This window comes from Megascapheus bottae, chromosome 11 (genome assembly GCF_031878675.1).
Source record: "Megascapheus bottae isolate mThoBot1 chromosome 11, mThoBot2.hap1, whole genome shotgun sequence".
Taxonomy (NCBI): domain Eukaryota; kingdom Metazoa; phylum Chordata; class Mammalia; order Rodentia; family Geomyidae; genus Megascapheus; species Megascapheus bottae.
The window spans coordinates 11,880,142-11,900,997 of record NC_143519.1 but is presented as its reverse complement, the minus strand read 5'-3'; the positions used below and the strand labels follow the sequence as shown (position 1 = coordinate 11,900,997).

Sequence of the window (20,856 nt, the reverse complement as noted above, 5' to 3'; positions counted from 1 at the left end):
TCTGAACACTGACATCAGCCCCAAGAAGCTCTGCTAATTATCACAGATCACTGCTGACTGGAGAAAGGAACAGAACGCTTAGGCACCTTCCCAACTCAATCTGCCAGCTTGAAGGGAATAGTGGGCAGTAACTCACATTTCTTCAGCAGTGTTACAAGACAAACTACTTAGTAAGAACTTTCTTCTTCATTATGACACACCAAATATATAAAAGTGCTGTTTTTCCACAAGCAAAATTTTGACAAAAATTTGTTGGCTGAGGAGAATGATTCAATAAAAGATTCACTGATTGAAGCTATAGTTTTCTTTCCAATCAGCCAGGCAATTTGTACACAATGGCTGTTTTACTACACCAATGTGTTTTATGTATGGTGTTCATTTTGGTGTCTTCTCAGTGGGCTTTTATCCACCTGCCAAATAAGGAATCATTAAGTTATCTTCATAAGGCAATGAAAGTGGCCATGGTAGATAGTACAAGAGGAGATAAAGGTCAAAGTAATTAGCATTTCTGATATTATTATTGTAAGTGCCTACCTCCAATGAAGTTATTAACTAAGCTTATAAATCAGTGCCTGCAAACATGTTTGTAGGCAGAACACTTTGGTTCATGGATTTATGGGAAGACATGCAGTCTTCTTTTGAATATATAACATTTATTAGCTGGTATATATATATATATTTCTGATAGTACATATTTAAATCTTGTTTAATGTAGGTTTTATGGTAACTTCCACAGTTATCTGGCACAGCACAGTTAAGAAAACAAATGCTCTTATTTAATATAACCATTTAAATGGAGGACTCATAGCGAACCTCTTTCACCACAGCATGTCCACACACTTTATATCTTTTGGGCCAGTGTCATTAGCTAAGTTTGTCTTCAGTTACAAACATAGCATAAGTTCTTATTTAGGCCGAGGGCCACTAAGTGGCCACCAAGAATCAAAGCTGTAAAGGAGTAAAATGATAATCCCTTGATACAACCAGGCTGAAAACTACAGTCTTACTTAGGACTATTGTGAAGACTGAAAAACAGGCTTCCATTATGTCAGGAAGAAACTTTACCCACTAACCTCATGCATAAGCTGACCTGAGACCAAGACAAAAAGGCATCACAACTAGGTAAGACTCAACACTTAACTGCTTGGGGGTGCCAAGCAGTAAACTTCCCCATACTAAAGTGCATCATGATAGCTAATGCTGTTCCCAGGGTCCTAGAACTCCTTTTTAAAATTTCCAACTCGCTAAGGACAGTGTCTCCTGGTCTCAGGAACAAGAAAGTCACCTGAAGTTACTCTAAGTTATGGTTTCTGCCTTTAAAAAAAAATTCTGTAGCCTCTGAAGGAATGGATTATCATGTATTTTTAGAAGAAAAGAACTTTGTTCACTCACAAAGGAAAAAGAATTTAAGTCTTGTAAAGTCTTCTTTAAATACAAAAAGGTCACCAGCTCCAGGGAGCAGAGCCCAGCTTTAATGAAGACTTCAATGTGCAGAAACAAAGCAGAAAGGCATTAGGCTGGGATCCAATTGTATTTCTTTACTAGTCACAGCATACCTACCTCCTTTTCTCTTTTGAGTTTTTTTCTCAGAATGAAAAAAAAGAAGAGGGGGGAAATAAAACAAGGCCAGGAAAAGGGGACCAGGTAATCAAATGGAGAGTTTAAAGAGACATAGCTCTGGTTAACCTTTCAACCTACTGAGAAAAACACAATTCCCAAATTGCGTGGCAAAACAGATGGTTTCTAAAATACCTGATGGCTTTTGTTCTGATTCAAGTTTAAAACAATGAAGTGTGAAGAAAGTGTATATGATTAATCATGATAGAGATATACATAGCACTGATGAGTAACAAGCCTTAGGTGAATTTGCATGGAATGATTGAAAATATTTCCTTCTGCTCGGAGGCCAGAAAGCCCTAGGCGTAAAGAATCTGTGACGTGGATGGGTGTGGTGGTGCAAATCTGTAATCCTGGATACTTGGGAGGAAGAGATCTGGTATGGAGGGAAAAATCAGTTTGAAAAGATTCATCTCAACCCACAGCTGAGCCATGTGAATGTTACTTGATCCTAACAATTTGGTCTTTAAAAACTACCTAACTGAAGTAAAAAGCCCCTGGAAAATGCATCTCTTGGTTTTGTTCTGTATTTATTCTCTTTGGTTATGATAATGGGTTTGGAGATCCTTTAAGTGGCATGGCTAGAAAAATAATGGGTAAAATATCTGATACAATGCCAGCTAGGTAAATGTTTACTGAAAACTATTTTGCTTTTTTTGTGTGGTTCTAGGGCTTGAACTCAGAGCCTGGAGTGCTGTCATTGAGCTTATTTTGCTCAAGACTAGTGCTCTACCACTAGAGCCAAGCTTTCCTTCTGGCTATTTTTTTTTTTTTTTTTTTTTTGCCAGTCTTGGGCTTGAGCCCAGGGCCTGAGCACTGTCCTTGGACTTTCTCAAGGCTAGAGCTCTACCACTTGAGCCTCAGCACCACTTCCGGCTTTTTTTTCTATGTATGTGGTGCCGAGGAATTGAACCCGGGTCTTCATGCATGCTAGGCAAGCACTTTAACCACTAGGCCAAACTCCCAGCCCCCTTCTGGCTCTTTATTAACTGGAGATGAGTCTCATGGACTTGGTTGCTTGGGCTGGCTTTGAACCACAGTCCTCAGATCCCAGCCTCCTGAGTAGCTAGGATTACAGGCGGGAACTACTGGCACCTAGCTGGAAACATTTTTTTGAGTATGACTGTCTTAGGTTCTGTAACCCTAAAAAGTTCAGAATCTCCTTACGCCTCGCTTTCCTTCCTTGCTGGAGTTAATGCAACTCTGGATCCTCATCTCGTGCTAATGGAAACCAGGGCTGGACCATGCAGCGGAAGTTGGCAGGCTGTGTTTGTAAACAGCAGGTGTGACCAATGGGTCATGAAATCAATTTTGTGGCACATGATAATAATATTGTCTTTTCTATGAACCAGAATAGAGTGGGAATAATAAAAAGAGCGGGGCATAGAGCACAGTGATAATGTTTTATGAGAGTTTTGTTTCAGTGCACATAGGTATGCAGGGCCCATGTACACACAGGGCCCATGTACACACCTAATGGCTCAATATTAAAGTGGAAAGCCAAGGAGGTTCTGGATTTGGTGTTTACAGTCTCTCTGGATCACTGGAGATCCAGGCTCTGCCTCTTTGTTTTGTGAGTTCAGCTCTCTGGGCCTCACTTTTTAACTGTCCAATGAGAGTGACAACAGAACTGTTGGAAGGATTAAGTGAGAGGCAGCAGGGAAAAATGGTAAAGCACAAGAAAGATTCCACAAATGGAAGAGATTATGCTTCTGGTGTAATTTATGGGGGTTGCACTAGAGAAGTACAAAGGCGGAAAGGCATGGAATGCAGGCAGAGCTGGAAAGAAATGGTGGGGACTGCTGGGGTGGGCGGGGGGCTGTGAAGTATTAGTGGGTACTGAATAGCAGTCAGGAAAAGCTGGTCAGCAGCAAGGTAGGAAAGGCTAGAGGGGAGGAAAACCAAGGGAGGGTCTTCCCTTTGCCTCCATGTGGGAGAAACATTCGATTTCCCTGACAGGTTTTACCTTAGAACACTGTGTGTGTTTGTGTGTGCGTACACACACGTGTGCGTGCATGCATGTGTGTGCATGTGCATGCATGCATGCATGCCTGCCTGTAACTACTACACTATTTATATAAGTAATATGGTTTAAAGAAAATCACTAAGGATTACAAAACATAAACAAATTAATGAGTCAAGTCCTTCCAGAATGTGCTACCGTTTTTACTTAAGTAGTGATTTCATCTAGGAGGCCAGTGTCCAAATTATTAATAATGAACTTTCTATTTGAGAAGCACTGGCTCATGTTTGTAATCTCAGTTACTCAGAAGGCTGAGGTGTGAGGACCAAGGCAAGGAGACAAATCCAATTAACCAGTAAAAAAGCCCTAAGAGGAGGTGTGGCTCAGGTGATAAGAATGCCAGTCTTGAGCAGGTAAGTGTAAGGCCCTGAGTTTGAGCCACAGAGACCAGCACAAGAAGGGAAGAAAAAAGAAAGGAAAGAGAGAGAAGGGAAGAGAAAGAAGGAGGGAGGGAGAGAGGGAAGTAAAGGAAAAAAAAAGAAAGGAAAAGGAGACGAGGGACCAGGTTTAAGGACAGGATGAAGCTGGAAGGCTCAGTGACTTCATCAAGATCCCACATTCCCAGGAGACAAACAGGGTTAAACTTGTGGGTAGTGTTACTGTTAGTCCATGCTCGGAGACACCTGCCCTAATCTTTTTGAGACCCTTTGCACACTGCCTGATTCTCCAAAGCATGTTCCTAGTATCAACCCACATTGGTCTTTGGAGACAAAGGAACACAAAGGCAATCTATAGGGATTCCGTGTTTACTATGCTTGGTGATCCATGAGCTACATGGCTACAAAGCTCAGTGCTGTTTGGTTAACTCTGCTTTCTGGAGTTGATTCACAGAGCATTGGCACAAAGGGAGGGTGGGAACTTATGGAACAGAACCAAAACCTGGTGATGTCAAGGTGTGTTTAGTCTTTACTTAGATGTGCTTCCAAAACATTTCTGGCAGAGCCAAGAATCATCTAAGGCCATTTCTTTATTTAGAGTTCTTTTATGTACACACTCACACAGCCATTTCTTATTAAGAAGCATCAGAAGTAGCATGGGGCACGTTTCTAGGTCCTTTCATCCTAGGATATAAAAGTACTTTATGGGTACACCCATGCTCTCTGTTGAACAAATCTCCCCTGTCCCATTTCTGAGATGGGTACAAGCAAAGGACAGAATGTGGGAATTTTGAACTCTTGTTTTCTCCTGTAACTGTTCTAATAGGCACATTTCTAATAGGCAAAGGGATTTCTAGTGCTTGAAGATTTCCCCATTTTCTTCTTGTCAAGCATGTTTTTCCTTTCGGTTAATATCTATATAAGTGGTTGCCCCAAGCATGTTTTTCCTTTTGGTTAATATCTGTTTAAGTTGTTGCCATTTAACAAAGCAGTTTATGAATATATCTTAATCAATGTCACCCCTTTCAACATTATCACCCATCCCCCCTGAGCCATGCACATCAAGCATTTTAAAGAACAGAATTCAGTGGTATTTAAGTATATTTACATTATTTGACCACTAACACCCTCTCACTAAGTTTTCATCTTACAAAATTTAGACCCATTTAACCCATTTTTTTAAAACTCATTTAACTAATACTTCATCTTTGAGTTCTCTCAGCCTCTAGAGAACACAATTCTACTTTCTGACTCAATGAATTCAATTACTCTACAAGTACCTTGTACTAGTGGATCTATTTATATTGGTTGTGACTGGCTTACTTCCCTGAGCTAAATGTCTCCACAGTGTACCCTTGTTGTAGCATGGATTAGAATTCCTTTTCTTTTGAAAGCTGCATAATTTTCCATAAACCACATTTTGTTTTCATCTATTGACTGGCTGATGGGTGCTACTGGTTACTGAGAATAATGTTATTATGAAAGTGGAGACCCATCTTTTGATTCTTTTGGATATGCAGAGGCAGAAATGCTAAATCACCTGGGAGCCTCCATCTCGTTTCTCACAGTGGCTCTACTCAGTTACGCTCCCAAATGTAGAGCACATGGGATGCAACACATCATTTTCCATTCTTTTGATGGCATCTATGCCTGTACCTCATTTTGAACTAGGTATTATGTGTGTGTGGGGGAGGGTGTTTGCACATGTCTGTGCTTGGACTCGAACTCAGGGCCTGAGTGTTATTGCTTAGCTTTTGTGTTCACGGCTGGCATTCAATGATTTGAGTCACAGCTCCACTTCTTGCCTTTTTGGTGGTTAACTGAAGGTAAGAGTCTAATGAACTTTCCTGTCTAGGCTGGTATAAAACCCACATCCTCAGATCTCAGCCTCCTGAGTATCAGGATTATAAGCATGAGCCACTTGATTTCAAAATTACTTGAAGTGATTTCAGTTAGAGGTCAATGTTAGGTAATGATAGCTGTACTAGGACATAAAGTCAACATTCATATTCTTCTTTTTGGGGGGATGACAGAACAACAAGTATTTAAGGGTCCTTTATGTTCACACCCTCACAATTACTTGCCTCCCCTTGATGACCAGACAAATGTAGAGTATGAAATACCTCAAAACTCTATGCCCCAAATAGCAAGTCTGGAGTTGAATATGTGCAAGTGACAGCAGGAAGAAGCCTGCAGGTACAGGCACCAGGCCTGTGAAAACTGGCCCTATCCCCACAGCTATCTCTCTGGAGGGTAGTAATTACTCAATAAATACTTTCTGAGTTTATGTTGAAAACATGAACTAAGAGCAAAGATGGGAATTACTGGGCAGGTAACCCAATCTCTAAAACACTCCCTGAAAGTCGTCCATTAAGCAGAATTAAAAAACAAACAAACAAAAAAAACAAAAAACAGTCAGGAGCCCAGGAGGAGATAGCAACCAAGTTCTAGGTCTATGTGAAGTGTTCAACCCATATTTGCACAGTTCCCTCAAAACAACTCCCAGAGGTGGCTCCTGGTAGAGAGAGAGAGAGAATCGAAGTGCAAGAAAATGGAATCCCCCATCCCCAGAGTTGCTCATAGCTCACACTGGGGTGAGATCAATGACTTATGCTAGTTTTGAAAGTATCCATGAAGTGTGTATGAGCTCTGGGATTCTCAGTTCCACAGTTTCGTAGGAGGCCCTTCTGTGGAGATAATCACCCCTGAAAGGGTAGCTTTAGTCTGTACAGCCAAATTCCCTCATTAAGGCACTTAAAATCCATGCATCCTCTTGAGTGCTAAGCAAACAACTTTTCATTCTATTCTCAGAATTATGTAGGCTATCAGTGGATAAAACTCAGACACCTGGGGAAGATAAATCCAGAAATCTGCCTAGATAATCTATCTAGGTATTATTAAATCAATCATGCCCTTTCTTTCTGTCTTCTTCTCTATGTATCTCACTCTCTCTCCATATATATATATATGCATACATAAATGTGCTTGTGGGTATACATACAGATATATAAATATATATTTTCCCCCTGTCTCTTACACACACACACACACACACACACACACACACACAAATGAACAAACATATAAACTCTGGTATCCAGTGAAAATGCCCATTGAAAATATGCTCCGTTGGCAAATAGGATCAATTTTTTTTATCCAATTAAAAAAAACAGCAATAAAATTAAAAGCAATTAAACTTGGGTGCCCTTATAAAAGAAACATGTGCAAACACTCTGACTCGCATACCTGAGGTATGATTGACATTTTCTTCCTTAAATCGTGAAGTCCAATTTCACTTGTCAAGATCTTATCAATCCAAATTTTCCCTTCAGGTTCTGACAATCTGAAAAGAGCTGAGATGAGAGAACTTTTTCCAGCTCCCGTTCTTCCCACAATTCCAATCTATAAAGAAATCGAGAGAAGATTAAAAAAAAATCAACATGCAATAAACCTAGGTGAACACATTAGTTTTTGAAGCTGAATTATGAAAGTTTTGTGTTGACTACTATTTCCTCAACCTATAAGAATGGCTGGCTATTTTTTTGTTGTTGTTGTTGTTCTTGGTTGGTGGTAGTGGTGACAGGGTTTGAACTGAGGGATTCATGACTGTTGGACAACTGCTCTACCACTTGAGATATGGCCTCAGTTTTTTCACTGCTAGCTTATTTTTCAGACAGAATCTAATATTTCCTCACTATTCAGCTGGTGCTCAACCTCTTGAGCAATACCTCCAGCCCTGCTTTTTTGCCACTTCCATTGGAGGTAAGAGACTTACAGACCTTTCAGCCCAGGCTGGTTTCAAATGTCTATCCTATAGCTCTACCACTTGAGCCTCAGCACCACTTCTGGCTTTTTTCTATGTATGTGGTACGGAGGAATCGAACCCAGGTCTTCATGCATGCGAGGCAAGCACTTTAACCACTAGGCCAAACTCCCGGCCCTCAGCTTGATTTTTGAGGTAGAGTCCTGCTAACTTTTCCCAGGATGGCCTCATGCTGTGATCTTCCTATTTCTACCACCTGAATTGCTGGGATTACAGGTTATGAAAAGGTAGATCTCACTACCCTGAACTAAGAGAATTTCTTTTCAAATTTCACAACGATGTTATTAACCACTCACATCAGAGGTGTTATACACTTAGAAGCATTGTTCTGTCCAAAGTTTTATTACTTTAGACCAATTATTCATTGGTGGAGAAAATAAGTCACTTCCGTGTATTTATGACCTGGATATATTCTGTCTCAACATGCCTTAACATTTTTTTTTTAAAACAATGTGAGTCTCAGCCAGGTGTGGTGGTTCACGCCTGTAATCCTAGCTACTCAGGAGGCTGAGATCTGAGGATCTCAGTTCAAAGCCAGCCTGGATACTAAAGACTGAGACTTGTCTCCAATTAACCATCAGAAAACCAGAAATGGCTCTGAGGTTCAACAGGCTAGGGCGGTAGTCTTGAATTGAAGAGTTCAAAGTCCAAGTCCCATGCCCCTCCCCCCCCCAAAAAAAAGTGAGTCTCTAAATCTTAAAAGACAAAAGTAGTAACCAAAACACAAACAATGAGATCAATGCCAGCACCACAAATAGCATTTGCTGCATACTCAGGCCTTTTATCTGAGCAGTTCAAAAGTCATTTACCAACCAATTAATACTTACAATGGCCCCTTTGGGAAAGATTTATGTCAAATATTCCTCTTAATAAAGCGAGAGCAAGGAGAAATGAAGAACACCAACAATAAGTCCAAAGAATCAATAATAAAATGCAAGCAAAAATTCAGAACTGGCTCTTAGACATATGTAGGAGGAAAGGTAGTATTTTTGCCAATGAGCTGGCCTTCTGCAGATTACATGTGACAGCATTCTTATTCAAAACTCTGCAGCCATACAGGGCATAGGCCAGCCTTTCTATTGCCTGTAAATTATTTCAATAAAGTCTCAAACCTCATCGCTTTATACAGAAAGCAATGGAACTTTACTGCACACTAATTACATGCCAGGCATTTTACATGTTATCTCATTTGAATACTTCCGAGTGAAAAATTTATAAATATCAAATGTGGCAACTCAATAATTAATCCTTAAAGAGATTGATGTAAGAAAAGTAGCTTTATCTATTTTTTAAAAATCTTTGTAGCTGTTACTGTCCTTTTTTTGGGGGGGGAGGTCAATTGTAGGGCTGAATTCTGAGCCTGGACATTACTCCTGAGCATTTCAGCTCAAGGCTGGTGCTCTACCACTTTAGCCACAGCACTCCTTCTGGTTTTTTGGTGGTTAACTGGAGATAAGAGTCTACAGACGTTCATGCCTGGACTGGCTTTGAACCACAATCCTCAGATCTCAGCCTCCTGAGTAGCTAGCATTACAGGCATAAGCCACCAGGGCCCAGATGCTGTTACTCTCTTATGCAAACTATTTTTCCCCCCTAGATGGCCTGTTTTCTGCATTAAGTATATAGTCCATGTCTGCCTGTGTCCTTGCTGTGTTTCTGTCATCTCTGGGTGTTCTATGCAAACTGCCACACAACAAGACACATGCAGAACATGTGGGCACTCAGATGCTATTGGCTCCCAGAGGAACTCACACACCCACTTTGTCTGCGGTGGGGAAATGGCCAGATAGTCTCCTCAGGCATTACAGCACTATGGGCTCTCAGCTCAATTAATTAATTGATTTAATTAGTTCAATTAAGACATTTAATTAAAGGCAACCTAAAGAAAACATGGCACTGGCCATTTCTTCCTACCTTTTAAACTCATCAAAACTATCATCTGAAGGATTTTCATTGCTGGTTGAAAGAAAGATATTGCCAAATTCAGCATATTAAAACCACTAGGACACTTGGAGATAGTCAACAAGTTTCTTCCAAATACAGAATTCCAAGAAGACCCTCAGGACTTCTTTCTCTCTTTCCTCTCTTCCCTCTTCTCCTTTCCCTTCCTCTTCTTTCTCATTTTCTTCATTCCTCTTTCCTCTCTCTTCTTTTTCATTTCTCCCTTCCCTCTTCTCCCTTCCCTTCTCCTTCCTTCCTTTCATTTTTCTTTATGTGCCAGTATTGGAGCTTATCCTCAAAGCCTGGCACTACCACTTGGTACTTTTTGCTTAAGGCTTCTGCTCGGCCATTTGAGCCACACCTCTGTGTCTGGCTTTTGGCCTGTTAACTGGATATTAGAATCTTAGAATTCCCTCCCCCCAACCAAGGTGGCTTCGAACAAAGAACCACAGATCTCAGTCTTCTGAGTGGCTAGGATTATGGTGGGAGGGATCTGGGAGGGGCTGGCTCCTTGTGATCTCAGATACCATATCATCTTTTCCTAAACACCATAATTCCGTGACCTCCTTCTGCTTTTGCCTTACAGGTGGCCAGGTGACCCCTGGACGGTATATGCTGAGAGCAAGTCGATATCAGATTTCCCACTGGTCCTTAGCATTGCCTGTAATGTCCTGGGAAAACCAGGAATTCTAGAGTTGGGACTTTAATCTAAGACTTGAGAAATGTTTAGATTTATAACCATGTTGGGGGGGAGAGGGGAGACGGCCTGCACTGGCCATCTGGGAAATAGGACAGACCTGCAGGTAATAAAAGGAACTCAAGAGCTGACAGAGCCTTGGCTGGTGTGGGGGCTGAGACTGCTGGGGAGGGCACCCTGGACTACAGATGAAAATAGATGAGACAGACTCTACTAGAAAGTTACAAACAAAGGCATAAACTTGGAATTGTACAGAACGGAATTATAATGTATCCTCATGCTTTGCAAAATACAAAAGTAAAAAAGCATCTCTAAAGTGGTAAATGGCACAGCACTGATAATGTGCCATACTTAGTGCCAAGAGGAGTTACTGAAACCCATGAGCTCAAGCAAGAGATAGACAGAAGTTTCTGGAAAACATGGGTTATTCATCATGAAAGATTGAAAGAGGACTTTATTGGAAGGCAGGGATCTTATACAAAAGCCAATCTGATTGCAACAGGGCTGGGGTCTGGAGCTCTGCCCTCTGCCAAGTTCCCACCAGAGGCAGGTATTGCCAGGCAGCCAGGTTGGGACAGAAGGGCTCTCTGAAAAAAAAAAACATTATGTAAAAAAGGAGACAAGATAGGAAAGTAATATTTTTTTCACATTATAGCAAGGTCTAGTACACATCTGTAAAAACGTATTATCGAAGTAATAGCTCTGCCCAAGGGAAAAAAATAACAAACCCAAATCAATCTACCTCTAGAGCTAGAAATGTTTTAAAACGGCCCAGTACTCCCTCAAATGATCAAATCAACCACAAAATCACCTAAATGAAAAATGCCGCCGGTGTTTAGAATCTAACCAGGAAGCCCAGCGTGGCTCGACTTCCTTTTTGTTCTTTATTTTTACTTGCTATTTCTTCCATGAATTAGAAACCTGCTTAGTACTGACTATATATCAATATATTCCCATTTTCTATAACTTGCAGGAATCTCCGCAGCAGAGACCACTGAACAAGAATAAAGCTCTTGTTTCTGCTGCGTGGGCACATTCCTGTGTCCTGGCCTGAATCAATGTCTCTCAATCAAAGCTGACACCAAATGAGGGTTGGGCACAGGTGGCAAAGACAAAACCTGATTAACACAGGCAGAAAGAAATCAGGGGATGGCACTGCCTACATGCCATCTCTAAACACAGAAACCAAATGAACCCTCTAGTGAACCAAGCTACAAATCAGAAGTCCAGTTGTAGGGCAAAAGGGCTGAGAAAGAGAAATACAGACAGGGTGAATGCGTAAATATCACAACAAAATCCCTTTATACAATTAATATATGCTAATCTACTTTTCAAGAATCAAGTTATTGTACACAATGGTACACATTATAATTCAGCCTTCAAATTTCACCCAAACATTATAGCCTATGATTTCTGGGACTTTAAGACCGAAGAATACATGTCTGGAGATATAGGTTGTTTTTCTAAGTTATACAAACCATTTCTTGGATAATTCTTATTTTGTGGGTCTGAGGGAAGGGGAAGATATGTATGACAAAATTATGTTTGCAAACATCAGATCTGATAAAACACAACAAGAAGGCCTGTTGGTTGTTTCAGAAAGTCGAGAAAGACTGAGGAAAGGGAAAAGGGACAACACATGAAGTAGGTGGGTCAGAAGAGGACACTGAGGCAAGGTAGAGGGAATAAAAGTGACAGAAGCAGACATGGGAGCTTCAGTGACAGGGAGGCAGGGTTAGCTTTTGAAATGAAGTTGTGAATAATTAGACATATCAAATACTGTATCCCAAATCAGGTGAAACGCCAGCCTTGGTGCCCACGACTCACGAAACCACCTTGAGAAATATTAGTTATTAAATTCTATGGTCTAACTTCCAGTGAAGAATTACTTTCACCACCATTCACCTCCTTGCCTACCAGAAAGTCAACAGGCAGATGCAGGACTCAGTCTCTGGTGGAACTCTAGAGAGGCAAGAAGCATTCAACAAACCTTTTCCTTTGACTTAATGAGCGCTGTCAGATGCTTGAGTACCAGAGGCCCATCCAAGCTGTAGGTGAAGTTCACATTATCAAAAACAATCACTCCTTCGTGGGGCCAGTTTGGGGGAGGGCGTTTTTGGTATTCCCAAGGTGCTTCTTTTTCTAGATCTGTATATTCAATCACCCTCTCCACAGAGATCATCTGAAAGAAATACGGCAACCATATGGGTCAGGCCCTGAGGGCCTCGCTTACGACTATACACTCTTCATTTACAGCTTCAAGACATAGTTGGCAAGGGTAACTCAGGGCTTCATACACATCAACACTGAAGGATCCCCAACTAACTGTAAGCTTGTTCATGATCCCAGAAACACCCCAACCGAAGGTGGTTTCCTTCACTTCATAATATCAAGTGAGAAGTAAGAGGATTTCATGGAAGGAAAAAAAAATACTTCTGAACTCCAATCAATGCTCTTTTTGCTCTAGAAAGGCCACTTGTTATGGCTCCGTTTAAGAGTTATCACACCTCATTGCAATGATATGAGAAGGGAGAAACAGATGCATTTCGTGTTCATCATTTATCTCCTTTCAGGAGGAGTAAATACTTAACAGAGGAAGCACTTTACATATTGCTTGTACCTTCCCAAACAACCATAACCGGTACCTTTGTAGAGCTCTACAGGAAGGGACTCGCCCTCCCGGAAAGGAGCAGCGGCTTCACCCACAGCCTCCCACTTTTGGCTCGTCACATGGGAAAAGAAAACACTAACGCTGGTGGGGGAGAGGGGCTGGGGACAGGGAAGGGGGGAGACCTATTAATTAAACAAACAGTTTCAAAATACCGGATTCCTCTTTTGCCAAGAACGAGGAATTACCCATTAAGCAACAAAAATAAACCGGCCTCTAAGAAATTAGCTTATACCCTCTCTAGGATTTCAGAACTTCCCTCCTACAGAGACATTTATTACATTTGAAGACAGTTTGTGATGAATATAAAACCTGCTGACATAGCATACATGAGACTGAGAAAAAGATGTATATATTTCATTTTACATTAACTTTAAACAGATGGAAGAGGGAATCTGAGAAAGAAGAAAAAACCAACTCTGTGAGCTACGATGTAAAAATAACAGTTTTAATATTTTACATAAGAATTGCTTTTATGCCATTTAATGGCAAGGCCACTTGAAAAAGCCAAGAACGCTGAGATAAACATTACCATATTCTCCACTTCAGCGCTTTGTCTCACGGACCACTGAAACATCCCCATGAGTGTGAGGGCATAGGACAAGGCCAAACCAACCTGGCCTGCATCCAGAGCTACAGGAAGAGAACAGAAGGAACAAAATCAAGGTCATTCATCATCTGAGCCTGGCTCCTTCAGCCACCTGAGCAGTTATTTCCACTACCTGTTAAGATCATGAGAAAATGTTAAACACCACCCCCACTCCTGTGAATTAAGAGATGATTATAATGAGCCAAATGAGCTCACTCATCCCAACAGGCTCAACATATTTAAAAAAAAAATAGCATTTTATAGGGGGAAGCTAATGTCTTTATTCAGATTGTCAACATTGTGGTTTTAAAATATACTATGTAATCTCACCTATATTCAATGCCATCACAGGAAACCATTGAAAAATAAAGAGAATAGGTTCTGGGACACACTGCTTGTGAAAGCAAACCACTATCCTCATGGTTTTCTTATGGAGATATTGTAATTTGGTGGTGGCACTATGTTTGAGCCAGGCATAGCCAATTCATCTCACTCACACGAGGGATGACAATGTTCTTTCTGGCTAAGACTTTCTCAATCCAGTGTACAACCAATGGAACCAACAACCCAAGTAATTCCAATGCTTAAAACCTACACCCTCGAACTGACCTAAAACGCTTAATGGTAAGTTTGGTTCTTTCCTCTCAACTACCAGGACAGGAATATTCACAATGTCATTGGCAGCCCACAAAAAAAGAAAGACAAAAGGGACACTGGAAGACTCAGTGACTCCTTTCAATGGGCACAAGCATGCCCATCCTGACATGCTGTAAACACTTTAACACAATTCATTAGAACCACACAGTATACACCACTAGACAAGGTGGCAAGAGTTTAATTTAATAACTGTAAACACAGCTATACATTGTAATCATGCCATAAATAGTTATTCACATCTGCACTTACTTTTTGCCAGAATCAGGGACCCAAAAGCAATGACGATGACAAAGATGGCACAGATGGCATCCAGACGCACAGCAAACCATCGTGATGTCGTCAGAAACAAGAACCAAGCCTCTGGATACGTGAGCCACAACAAGCACAACAAATCAGTACAGAGCCATGTTAACTGCAGTGAACTAGAGAGCCATTAAGAGTAGGATGACAAATGTGTACACGAAAAACTCAAAGAAAACTCCAGAAAGCTAGGCAACGCAAGGCAAGACACAACCCATATCCAAAAGACACTCTGCTTTATGGAAGGCGCATTAAAATTTATAGCTCAAGGCAGACACTAGTGGTACAGGCCTGCAATTCTAGCTACTCGGGAGGTTGAGACTTGGAGGATTGTGGTATGAAGCCATCTCCAATTAGTCAGTAAAAAGCTAGAGCTGGACCTGTGGTTCAAGTGGTAGAATGTCAGTCATGAGTAAGTAAGCACAGAACTCTAAGTTCAAGTCCTGGTACCCTCATAAAGAAAAGAGAGGGAGAAGAAGGAGGAAAGGAAGTTGAGAGGGAGGGAAGGAAGGAGGAGAGGAAGGAAGAAAAAGAAAAACACAACTCAAGAGGTAACATAAAGGACATACAATTATGACAAAGAACATGAAAATGCATTATAATGTCAAGTTCACTAGTTCTTAGGGTTAACAGTTTCCAGTTCTCCTATAGTGAATAGTGCAGCATTCCATTCATTTGTAGCCTCTTCCTTCCATTTTTAGTCCTGTATACACAGGACATTCTTACAGGCTGGTCGTAAATAACCAGAATTCTTAAAAAGGCTCTTGGGTTTTTTGTTGTTGTTAATTTTAAAAGCATCTTCCAGTCATCAAAGATTGAACAGATGGGTCAGGATTTTATAGATTCAGAGAAAGTTCCAAAATTTGGAAGTAGGTTAAAAAAAAAGAAAAAGAATGCCTTTACTCATACAAAGATAGTAAATATCAAATAGCAGCAAATCTGACAATCAAGAAATTCTTTAGTCACTGTATGATTCTGAATCTCAGTTTTTATAAATAAAGTTTTATTAGAACACAGCCATTGCCCATTGCTGTTTGTTTTCATGATATAGCAAGCAAGGTAAGAATTTGCAAGAGACAGTTATGAGTCTCAGGCATTTGTTTAGGTAGTATTTGTTAACATGCTCCCCTTAAAGTGACAGCGCCACAGGGCAAGGCATGGAAAGACCATGCAATCTAACAGGAATGGAAGCAGGACACTGCAAAAGGATTCTGAGTGGTGTCCAAATCCATAGGCAGGCAGAAGGTGTGAGGAGACGGGTGTGGGACTGTGCCCTGGGTCAGGCAGAAGAGCAGATCAACAAGATCTTCTGGCAAGGGTGGCCAGTCAAGCCTGAGGAAGCAGAGGACCCCAGCCATTGGAACCATGTACAGACCTGAATGTAAGTCCTGGTGTGCATCAAACAGCTCCTGACACCGCTCTTCTGCTTTGTAAGCCCGGATGGTCCAGAGCCCCTGGAGGGATGAGGATAGGTGGGAAAATACCGGACTTCGTGCTGCAGAAATGAGAGATAAGACACAGAGGAAGCTCAGCTGGGTAGGACACAACCAGTCCAGCTCCCTCTTGCCTGTGCTCCTTGCACATCCCCCCAAACAGCACTCACAATGCAGCTCCCAGCATGGATGGAAGGAAGTCCCTGCTCAAACCATGCTGCACTTGAAGGATCAGGAAACAAATGTCTCTGTTTAAATCAATGCTGACCAAATTCAAACCCGAGGATGCACTTTGCAAGATCTTTCCTATACTATCTTTTTGAGGCTGAAATTCTTTTTCAGTGATTTAATTTTTAGCAAGTAGCATTTAAAATTAAGTTGTTGGGCCGGGAGTCTTGCCTAGTGGTTAGAGTGCTTGCCTAGCATGCATGAAGACCCGGGTTCAATTCCTTGGTTCCACACACATAGAGAAAAGCTGGAAGTGGTGCTGAGGCTCAAGTAGTAGAGCTCTAGCCTTGAGAAAGTCCAAGGACAGTGCTCAGGCCCTGAGCTCAAGCCCAGTACTAGCAAAAGAAAAATGGTGCAGGAAAGACTTGAACTTATTTTCTGGGACATCCTAACGATTGCCAGTGACAGCATGGTCCAATAAGAATATGTTCACCCATTAGCACAGGCACTCTATGTGTTTGTAGGGTGCTGGGGTACACATGAAAGACACAGAACCACTCCACAGTTGGGTGTAGTGACTCATGCCTGCAATCTCATCTTCCTGGGAAGTGGAGATTTGGAGGACTTCGGCGAGAGGCCAGTCAAACCGTTAGTCAACCAAATCCTATCACAACAAATAGAGTAGGTGTGGTGGTGGGTGCCCTCTGTCTTCCCAGCTATGTGGGAAACACAGGTAAGAAGACGGCAGACCAGACAGGTCCCAACAAAAACTGGAGACCCTAACTGAAAAGCAATCAAAGCAAAAAGAATTGAAGGTGTGTGGTTCAAGTGGCACAGTGCCTGTCTAAGAAGTGCAAGGCCCTGAGTTCAAGTACTAGTACTGTAAAGAAAAAAAAAACCTACTTAAATGTCAGAATCTTGTTCTGTCCATGATATTCTAGTTATTATTAATGCCATAAGACACTTCTGCTATACTCTAATGCATTTTTAATGGTACAGAAGGTTCTCATGCCTTTGGTAGTGGCTAGAAAGCACTTTGTATTGCTTCTGGCATTTCTTATGAGAATGCCACAGGGCAGTTCCTATTATAATCTGAACAAAAGGAGACCAGACCTGAGACACTGAGAATGCCACCTAGTTAAATAAGCTAATCCAAGTAGCAGAGTTGGATGCCAGACCCAACTCTGTTTTATTTACAAGGCTTTTAATTTGAACCACAATGTCTCAGGAAGAATAATCTGGAAGGAGGATTCTCATATATCACTACATGTATTTTTCTCTAGGCTTTGGGGCCTATGATTAGAAAACTCCCAAATCTTACTTGACTAATATCCAACAGGCTTCTCCATTACTTTATTTCTTCCTAAGGACCTCAAGTTGAAAAATATCCCCGGAAATGTGACTTAAGAATTCTTTCAAATAGCAGACTCAAGGATCTATGACCTGAAAGTATGTGGCACAGATAAAAGTTCTCCTAGCCACCCCTGTGGCAGACATTGCTAAGGGATCGCAGAACATTCTCTCACATACAATTTGGACGTAAATTCCGAAATCTAGGAATGCCAAATGAGATGATGCCAAATGAGAGATTGTTAGAGAACTGCAACTAAATCACATTCTGTTTTTATGTTTGCTCTAGGACTGCTCATTGTTGCATTTACTCTTGAAAAAAACAATTTAGATCAAATGTCATTAAGACTGCTTAATTTTCAGTATATGGTTCCACAGGCAGCTGGGAGTCAGTAGTTTATCGAAACTCAAGGATGAAGCAGGTTCAGGTGTTTTGTGTGGTGACCGGGCATCCTTTTCTTTGTTGGTGCCTGCATCAAGGGCTTCAAAAAACAAGCAAACAACAACAATAAAAACCCAAACACATCAACTGCTGCTTAGCAAAAAGAGAGGAACCGTTAAGACATGGCATAAACCTATATCCAGGGTTATCTAGGGATGTGGAGAAGGGAACAGCCATATCAAACGTAGTGTTATAGGCAGCCAGTGTTCAAGACAACCCACGTAATCTGCAGGGGATAGAATCTCAGGGGGTCTGTCTCTTTAATAACGGTACTGCCACACTCATGCTGACTCTCAATGCTCACTTGTAGACTCGAGGCGTTTGACATCCCTTGATGTTTCTAAGAAGTATCTCCGGAGAACCAGGAAGATGATGGCCAGGGGGATTAAAGGGATGGCAATCCAGGGAATCACCGCCACTGCCACGGCCACCACGCTGATCACAAGGAGCAATGTCTGCAAGAGCAAACACAACACAAGCTTATGCAATATTCTCAAAAGCCCAGGGGTGTTTGGGGGGGGGGATTTCATGCCTTCGAAAAGCTGGGATAGCTGGGAATGCTTCCCCATTCCAAGAAATAACAAGGAAGCTGCATTAATAATACTTATTGCTTGCTCACTGTGATCCAGACGCTATGAAAACACTTGGGGTATTTGTTCTTTAACATACTCAAGAGTTCTGTGAAGTGAGAACATTTGCTTTCATATAGATTAGAAAGCTGACACTGAGAGTAGAATCAAAACACCTGCCCCCCCAACCTAAGTTAGTAGATGTTATCAATGCAGAAGCATGATATATGTAATACAAATAAAACAAATATATATATATAAATTATACACATAGTTCTTTGACTATCAGCTGTCTCAATCTCTTTATGGAAGAGAGCAAAGGACAAAACTAGCTAAGCAAAAAGCTAGCGCAGGATAAGAAGATTCTAGTGTGTGTTATGCACATGCTCCTTGAATTCAGTCTTACCTCTTCTTTCTACATTCTCTGGTATTTTAAGGAGCTTGATACACATACACACAACCCACGTATGATCTGATTCCAAATCTGTTTGATATTCTATCCTCTTGGCAATGTCAAGGCACACGGAAATAATGATGTATGCACGACAAGAATTAACCTTGTCTAGAAAAACAACGGATCCAAACCCCAAACCCCTGAGATCTGTATCCCATTTGGGAACACAGCTTAAGAAATTCGACTCTAAATTTCTAATTATATATAAAACATGGACAGACAAATCTTAGGTGACATCTTTCACTTGGGTTGAGATTTCATGATTTGTAATACATCTGTAGTTTTCAGAAAATAACAACTTAGATCCAGAGGGGAAATTCCATGAGCCCATGAAAAGCTTTTAGGTAAACTGCTGAGCCAACTCTTTTTAAATATTATAGGAAGAGTAAGTCTCTAGTTCTCTGAGTCTTTTGAAAAAAACAGGGCTAAAAGAATGGTGTTGGGAATTCAGGTGCTCATGTATACAACATTTTTAGCAGTTCATGTAACAAGTAAGGCTCCAGTAGCCTCGTTATCATTCTCTGGTATATGGTTCTTGATGCACAAAACTGAAAGGGGAGATGTGGCAAAATAATAGATCTAGGGGCCCAAAGATTCCTTAAGAATATCATCACATCAGTGGGACACAGGTGGCTCACTCCTGTAATCCTAGCTACTCATGAGGCTGCGTTCTGAGGATCATGATTCAAAGCCAGCCAGGCAGGAAAATCCATAACATTCTTATTTCCAATAAACTACTCAGAAAAAGCCAAAAGCGGTGCTGTGGCTCAAGTGTAGACAGCTAGCCTTGAGCAAAAGAAGCTCAGGGACCAGCACCCTGGCCCTGAGATGGAAGGAAGTGAGAGGGAGGAAGGGAGTGACGGAGGGAGGGAGAGAAGGAAGGAAGGAAGGAAGGAAGGAAGGAAGGAAGGAAGGAAGGAAGGAAGGAAGGAAGGAAGGAAGGAAGGAAGATAGATCATGACATTGAATATTGAGAGATAGCTAATTCTGACCAGTGGAACACCTTTGCACTACTCCATGGCATATTGGAACAGGTACATTTTTGCCTAAATAATCACATGCACCAAGTAAACAGACTTTTCTCTATCGTGTTTGAATACACACATTCGACATAAGATGGCTAAATAAATCCCATGTCCACTGCAATTTCTACACTTTCCATAATTTTCACAATTCTATGCATCCCAAAGATTGATAACCTGCGGGGACACAGAAGCAATGCAACATGTTTGAAGATGCTTCTTTTTATCCATTATTCCTTTTCTCGGTTTCACCCTTTCTAGAAGAATTACTGATGTGCAATTGCTGAGCACTTCTGGGACACTAAGAGAGAGAAGGTGGTGGATCTCTGAATCAATAGCACCAAATCAAATACCTACTTACCAAATTCCATATTTCAAGAAAAGTCAATCTGATATTTCCTTTTCATTGTATCATGAACTGGCATATCAGTATCAATGGAAATATAAAAGCTAGGCTCTGTGCACTAGTGAAACCCTGGAAATTAGACTAGTAGCAGCTGGCCTTGTTAGTATAGGCAATAACTGGGCTTTGGATGTGAGGATGGTAAAGTAAGAGGACTTCAGAGACTGGCTATGGAAGGGCATCTCAGAAACCATGCTGTCTCTTGAGCAGCTACTTTACAAGGCACTCTTACATCTCAAGTAGTTGCTGGTGAAGTATGGAAAAGCAACGAAGGAAAAACACGATGCTTATGAAAAATGTTGATTATTTTCTTTCAAATGACT

The 20,856-nt window shown here is 41.2% G+C and overlaps 1 protein-coding gene across 1 annotated transcript in view; it reads right to left on the bottom strand.

Annotated features, from left to right (window-relative positions):
- The window catches only part of Abcc4 (ATP binding cassette subfamily C member 4 (PEL blood group)), a 191,872-nt gene that overhangs the window by 31,581 nt on the left and 139,435 nt on the right, over positions 1–20,856 (bottom strand). Inside the window, exons 21-26 of the mRNA XM_090341965.1 lie at positions 18,390–18,540; positions 16,068–16,187; positions 14,642–14,752; positions 13,679–13,779; positions 12,469–12,660; positions 7,264–7,419 (exon numbers count right to left, since the gene is read on the bottom strand). Of these exons, the coding sequence (XP_090198091.1) occupies positions 7,264–7,419; positions 12,469–12,660; positions 13,679–13,779; positions 14,642–14,752; positions 16,068–16,187; positions 18,390–18,540 (831 nt within the window). The remainder of the gene's footprint in view (positions 1–7,263; positions 7,420–12,468; positions 12,661–13,678; positions 13,780–14,641; positions 14,753–16,067; positions 16,188–18,389; positions 18,541–20,856) is intronic.